Source organism: Sinocyclocheilus rhinocerous, unplaced genomic scaffold (assembly GCF_001515625.1).
Source record: "Sinocyclocheilus rhinocerous isolate Xijiao unplaced genomic scaffold, SAMN03320098_v1.1 scaffold792, whole genome shotgun sequence".
In the NCBI taxonomy this organism is placed as follows: Eukaryota; Metazoa; Chordata; class Actinopteri; order Cypriniformes; family Cyprinidae; genus Sinocyclocheilus; species Sinocyclocheilus rhinocerous.
The window spans coordinates 1,569,997-1,577,496 of NW_015626872.1; the positions used below are offsets into that span (position 1 = coordinate 1,569,997).

Below are 7,500 nucleotides of genomic sequence, written 5' to 3' on the forward strand. Positions count from 1 at the left end.
ATTTTTAATGTTTTGTTAAAGAAGTCTCTTCTGCTCATCAAGGTTGTGCTAATTTGATCAAACATACAGAAAAAAACAGTAAAACTGTTAAATATTATTGCAATTTAAAATAGCTGTTTTCTACGTGAATAGATTGTAAACTGTAATTGATTGAATTTTCAGCATCATTACGCCAGTCTTCAGTGTCACATGATCCTTCAGAAATAATATGCTGGTTTGTCTGATGTGTTTGTTTCAGGTGGCCAGATGGGAGCACAGGACCAGAGGTCTGACCCGTCTGTTCGGAGGTCCATACGTGGCCTGTTATGCCCTCGCTGGGCTCATCCTGCTCCTCAATGTTTACCGCAGTCACAGGTAACAGCATCCACCGCTGTATTATTTATTGTCACAGGTCAGCGGCAAAGCAGTACTCAGAATCGTCGTTATTGATGTTGTAAATTAATCAAGTGACCCATTTTGTCCCATTTTGCATAAGACTAAAGGTTCGGTGTTTACCTTTCACCCTTTTATTGATTTCATCAATAATAATAGTGTGGCATCTGCCTGACGCGCTCATCTGACCAGCGGCACATTCAGCCGCTTATTTAATTTGCTTTATTCTCATGAGGATCTGGCCGTTGCCATGGCAGCCTTCTTCTCCATGCTGCTGATGCTGGGTCACCGCATGTGACCGCGAGTGTGTGTGTGTGTTAGACGGGCTGCTGCTATTTTCTACCCTGTTAATAATTGATTAAATCCTGTTACACTCTACACTTTGAGCTCACAACTTTTCCAAGATCAGGGTTTCTGCCATCTTAAAAAGTCTTAATTCACCCTTCCACAAATGAAGGCCTTAAAAGGACTTAAAGGGACAGTTCAGCCAAAAATAAAAATTCTGTCATTTATTCACACTCTTGTTGTTCCAAACCTGTATGAGTTTCTTTCTTCTGTTGAACTTAAAAGAACATACGGTAGCCATTGACTTCCATAATATGGAAAGTCAATGGGTACCATCAGCTGTTTGGTTACCAACATTATTTAAAATACCTTCTTTTGTGTTCAGCAGAAGAAAGAAACTTGTACAGGTTTGGAATAACATGAGGGTGAGTAAATGATGATAATTTTCATTTTTGAGTGTACTATTTCTTTAATTCAGAGCGGAAAGTCTTAGGGCCAGTTTTAATAACAAATTGCACCAGCGCAAACCATCTTTTGGCATTAAAATAGTACTGTCAGGATTTACTAAAGACGCGCAGTAAAGAATTAGCACTAAAAAGGCATGGACACAGTAATCTTATTGAATATGCATTTGAAGGGGTTTTCGCCATTTGTGCCATTATTTAACGCCCCCCCAAAAAAGCATGTCTTAAACTATTTTGCTCTTGAAATGGCTGCAGTTGTTGCTGCTAGGAGAGGCAGAAAACAGAGAGCGCGTGGTAGAAGGGAGAGGATTTTTTCCACACGTATTAATTTATTTGGAATACCAGAAGAACACATTATCCGAACATATCGTTTACCAAGCCATGCTATTTTCAATTTGCTTCAGGAAATAAAAGACGACTTGGAACCCTCAACTAGGAGTGACGCAATATCAGTCTATCAAAGCTTCTTGCAAACCTTAATTTTTTGTCCTCCGGTTCTTTTCAATGTACTGTGGCTTCTTTATTCTTTATTTGCGGCTGCGCTAATTTGCGCTGCGCTTGGTATATTGCGTTGGTCGATATGTAAATGAGATGTTGCGTCTGTGTCCTTTAATTTGCGTGTTGTTAGCAGGAATTTTCCACGCCATCGGCGCTGTTTTGGAATTGCGCTCGCGCTAATTTGCCCTGTTTAGTAAAACTGGCTCTTAATTTCATAAAGTCGTGGCATTAAATGTCGCATGAACTGAAAAAAAAGAACATCATCCTCCATATATTTGTCTTGTTTTCCAATACAAATATCTGAACATTCTTATATCAAGATACATTTACTAAAAAAATCAAACTTAACATACGAAATCTTGTTTTCTGAAAAAAAAAATTTGATTAAAACAAGATTAAAGGTCTGTCAATGGGGTATGAAAACTTGTTTTCTTTTTTAATTAGGTTTATTTTTATTATCTCATTTTGATGAAAACAAGACTTCTTATGTAATTTAGCTTCTCCAGTAAATGTATTTTAATTTAAGAATCTTTAGACATTTGCACTGGAAAACAAGACATACATTTTTTTTTCATTTTGGTATTTATTTTATTTTTTTAAATGTAAACAACACTTTTCCTAATATCATACAGATTTCTCTAATTTGATCAAACAGGATTGAATGTTTTATAGTGAAACAAACCAACTAGTACACATTGATATTACTTACTGATGTTTGTGCTGCTGTTTTTCACCAAAATAATGTCACTTCCTGGAGGATGATGTCTTTAAGGAACTGCCTCTTTTTTCTTTATTATTTATTTTTTTATTAAACATGAGGGCATGGCCTACCTGTTTTAAACCCCTGATGTTAAGCATAATAATTATCCCTTGTTCAGGTGATTGTTCAAGTTTAGTCACAGGGCACTGACTGAGTCTCTTTTGATGCTGGGTTGGAAAACACATTAGTTTTAGCTGCATCTTCTTCTCTATCAGTCACGCCTGGTTTCTTTCATCTCATATTTTTTTTTCAAGGAAATTACATAAAACAGTCTATATTTGTAATTATGTCTTTTATTATTCTTTAACACCATTTTTTTTGGTTTGCCATAAAGTGTGAGTCTTTAAGGAGTCTGTGGAAATTTCCTGTTCTTTGTTAAGAAGGCGGCGTTTCTTGGGCTATTTTTTCCACCTTCCTGATTTACGTACGTACCACCTGCGTGCAACTTTTGTCAGCAGGTTTTTGTCACAGTGACTGTATGGACATTTTTCCATGCCAATGGAAACTGGCCATCTGTGTGTTCACTCAAGCATGTGAGAATCTGAGACAGGAAGAAAAGGAAGAGAGAAATAAGATAAGTATTAAAACTGTGGATATAATCATTTATGAGATCAAGCAATGCATTGTGATGTGCATAATTAAATAAATAGTTCACCCAAAAATGAAAATTTGCTAAAAAATGTGCTCACCCTCTTGTCATCCAAGACGTAGATGAGTTTGTTTCTTCATCAGATTTGGAGAAATGTAGCATTGCATCAGTGTCTCAGCAATGGATGCTCTGCAGTGAATGGGTGCCGTCAGAATGAGAGTCCAAACAGCTGATAAAAACATCACAATAATCCACAAGTAATCCACACCACTCCAGTCCATCAGTTAACATCTGGAGAAGACAAAAGCTGTATGTTTGCAAGAAACAAATCCATGAGGATGAGGATGATCATTTTTAGTGAACTATTCCTTTAATGCATTAAAACACTTTTTTCATTTTGCATTACGTAGACTTGTGCAACCTGTTGAAAATCACTCCTGTTTTTTTTAAAGAAGATTTACTGTATGCCGCTTACAGTCATTTAGATGGCCAGACTTTAAAACAGGGAATTATGCACATGCATGTCTTTTCATTTTTCTTTCTGTCTATGGGGACTCATTCTGCGCTGGTACACTGAGCGCCGTTTCAATCCCCAAACAGACCAAACATTATTAGCATACAGATTGACATCTATTATATTTAGCCGCATTCCATTTATAATTACATTTACATTAGTGATGAATCATACACAATAATAAAGGCATTATGCATGCGATGATTAATTACACTGTGGTTGCGCACAAATCCTTCAAGAATTGATGCACTGAAAGGCAGCGGATTAAAGCTATTCATAGAGTCTCGGAGGATCTGAAAGGTTCCCGATGCCTTTGACAGTTGCATTTCATGTTGCAAGCACAAGTAACTTTCCCTACGAGCATCATAGTGATGGTTATTATTGGTTAATCTCATGATAAGGTTAGTTGCACTGTTCAGTTTGTTCTGCCAAGATACAATTTCAGCACCTAATCGCACTGATTCTCAATGCATTTATTTAATTTAAGGATTTAAGAGCGTTTATCACGTTATTTCTGCAATTTTAGATGTTTCACCACCATGTTCTCACACAATGTTGAACTTATTTGTTCTGTTCTCGTAAAACAAAGAAAGAAGCCATGATAAAACAATAGCTAAGGCATAATCTGTAGAAAAAATCATAAGTATTTTAAAAGCTACTTGCACGCTTACCGATGTTTTTAACGTTTTAGCTTTGCACCAGTAGGTGGTGCTACAATTAGATTTGCGTATTATTATGAAGGCATTGTGGTTTCGCTTTGTTTAAAAAGCAACATATTTTCTTTTGAATACACAAAATTTAAATTAGAATTTTTAGGAATCAGTGTTATTTTTGTATCACTGAGATACTATTATAGTTTATAATAGTAATTTGAATTAGGTTTTTTTTTTTTTTTTTTTTTTTTTTTTTTTTTTTTTTTTTTTTTTTTTTTTTTTTTTTTTTTGCATTTTAATTTGTTTATTATTTAAAAATGTAAGTAATTTTTTGTGTCTTTTCATAATTTTTATTCGTTATATATTTATTTTTCAATATGTCCATTGGTTTTTGACCCTTATTTAGGTTTGAACCAGTAGGTGGTGCTATAATTAAATTTGTTTACAATTATGAAGGCATTTTGGTTTTGTTTAGTTTAGAAGCCAGTGTATTTTTGCATATTGTTCGAATATACAAAACTTTTGTGTAAATACTGCCTCAGGTTTTTACCAGCAACAAATATTTCAGCAAAAAAACAGTATTTAAATATATGCAAAATGGCAGAAAGGTGTACGACAGAAAAATCTGATCATCAAAACCTATAAAAATATATGAAGACAAAATAATGAGGTCAAACAAAGTGAATCTGAAGTTATAAATATTTGTATCCCTTTTTTTGTTCCAAATATATGGCGCTGTTACCAGACATCTCTTTATTTATGGTCAAATTTATTGAAAGCGAATGCTTTGGCATATTAAAGGAATGAATGATAATCCAAAAAATGGGTTATATTTATGCAGAAATATAGAAAATTCTTAAAGGTTCACAAACTTTCAAGCAGCACTGTATATAATCACCCAGCTCTAATCTGTTACGTGACTATAAGGCGTGAAGATATTAAGATATTATAAACATGAACAGCGTTATTTTTTGTAAAGCTGCTTTGAAACAATGTGCATTGTGAGAAGAGTCATAAATAAATTTGACTTGACAGTTTTCTTCTGTGTTGTGGTAATCAAGCTAAAGATGAGCAGCAACTTACTTACTACAAAATACACAATTTTATGCTTTTCAGCATCGAGTCAAAGATTTAATGAGATTCTGCTGTAGATCTGCAGTGTTTTTCCCAAACATAACATTCTGAACCAAAAAGTTCAGCTTTTGTCCCAATGCTGGAACAGGTCTTTAGAAACCCTGAGAAAGGCCAGAATTGGAGAATGATGATCCACAGGTCTTTGTGAGACTCCCACACCAGCAGTGATGCTAAAGGTCTTGCGTTGGTAAACTACACCTGACTGCTGATAAAGGCTGGAGAAATCCTTCAGTAAACCTTTTCCAGTCTTATGAGCGTCAGGATCATATCGTCTGCTGCCCGTAAACATGTTTAACAGGCTTTAATTCACTGGTTTTGTTGAGATACTGAAGGTCAGGTCAAACCCACACAGAAACGTGATTTTAAAAGGATAGTTCACCCAAAATGAAAATTCTGTCATCATTTACTCACCCTCATGTCGTTCCAAACCTGTATGAGTTGCTTTCTTATGTTGAACACAAAAGAAGATATTCTGAAGATTGCTGGTAATCAAACAGTTGGTGGTTGCCATTGACTTCAATAGTAGGAAAAAAAAATACTATGGAAGTCAATGGCAACCACCAACTGTTTGATTACCAGCAATCTTCAGAATATCTTCTTTTGTGTTCAACATAAGAAAGCAACTCATACAGGTTTGGAACGACATGAGGGTGAGTAAATGATGACAGAATTTTCATTTTTGGGTGAACTATCCCTTTAATGTCTGCGCTTAATTAAAAACCTCTCAACATGCTGTACCTACTTCTGATGCCTACAGCTTCAGCAGGAACCTCTCAAAACTGGTGTTTCTCAAACATTGCAATGAAATAGAGCTATAGAGCACAATCTATTGAGCTTACTGCAAAACAATCATGTCAGAACACATACAATATATTGGTATCATGTGTGTATATACAGGTGCATCTCAAAAAAATTAGAATATCGTGAAAAAGTTCTTTTTTTTGTGTGTAACATTTCAAAAAGTTAAACTTTCATATATTCTAGATTCATTACATGTAAAGTAAAACATTTCAAAAGTTTTTTTGTTTTAATTTTGTTGATTAGAGCTTACAGCTCATGAAAGTCAAAAATCCAGTATCTCAAAATATTAGAATATTTCCTAAGATCAAAAAAAAAAAGGATTTGCAAAACAGAAAAGTTCAAGTTCTTTAAAGTATGTTCATTTCGGCACTCAATACTTGGTCGGGGCTCCTTTAGCACAAACTCCAGCATCAGTGAGGTGTGGCATGACGCGATCAGCCTGTGGCACTGCTGAGGCACTATTGAGCTTCAGCTCATCTGTATTGTTGGATCGACTTTTTCTCATCTTTCTCTTGAAAATATCCCATAGATTCCATATGGGCTTCTGGTCAGGCATGTTGGCTGGCCAATCAAGCACAGTCATATCATTGGAAGTGGTTTGGCTCTGTGGGCAGGTGCTAAAGTCCTGCTGGAAAAGGAAATCAGCATCTCCATAAAGCTTGTCAGCAGATGGAAGCATAAAGTGCTCCAAAATCTCCTGGTAGATGGCTGCATTGACTTTGGACTTGATAAAACACAATGGAGCAACACCAGCAGACGTCACGGCTCCCCAAATCATCACTGACTTCAGAAACTTCACACTGGACTTCAAGCAGCTTGGATTCTGTGCCTCCCAGTCCTCCTCCAGACTCCAGACCTTGATTTCCAAATGAAATGCAAAATTTACTTTTATCTGAAAAGAGGACTCTGGACCACTGAGCAACAGTCCAGTTCTTTTTCTCCTTAGCCCAGGTAGTGCACCTTTTCCTACCAATTTCTTCCTTCCAGTCAACTTTGCATTTAATATGCTTCGATACAGCACTCTGTGAACAGCTGCTCTTTCAGTAATGAGCTTCTGTGACTTCTCTTTGTGGAGGGTGTCAATGATCGCCTTCTGGGCCATTGCCAAGTCAGCAGTCTTCCCCATTACTGTGGTTTCAAAGAACAAGAGATACCTGGAATTTATTCTGTAGGGATGGTCATTTAATGAAACTCAAATGTAAATATTTTAATATTTTGAGATACTGGATTTTTGACTTTCATGAGCTGTAAGCTCTAATCATCAAAATTAAAACAAAAAAACTTTTGAAATGTTTTACTTTACATGTAATGAATCTAGAATATATGAAAGTTTAACTTTTTGAAATACGTTACAAAAAAAAGAATTTTTTCACGATATTCTAATTTTTGGAGATGCACCTGTGTGTGTGTGTGTGTGTATATATATACAC

General features: G+C 35.6%; 1 protein-coding gene across 1 annotated transcript in view; it reads left to right on the top strand.

Annotated features, from left to right (window-relative positions):
* pemt (phosphatidylethanolamine N-methyltransferase) overlaps positions 1 to 7,500 on the top strand; it is a 65,989-nt gene that overhangs the window by 27,946 nt on the left and 30,543 nt on the right. Inside the window, exon 3 of the mRNA XM_016527426.1 lies at positions 239 to 354. Within this exon, the coding sequence (XP_016382912.1) occupies positions 239 to 354 (116 nt within the window). The remainder of the gene's footprint in view (positions 1 to 238; positions 355 to 7,500) is intronic.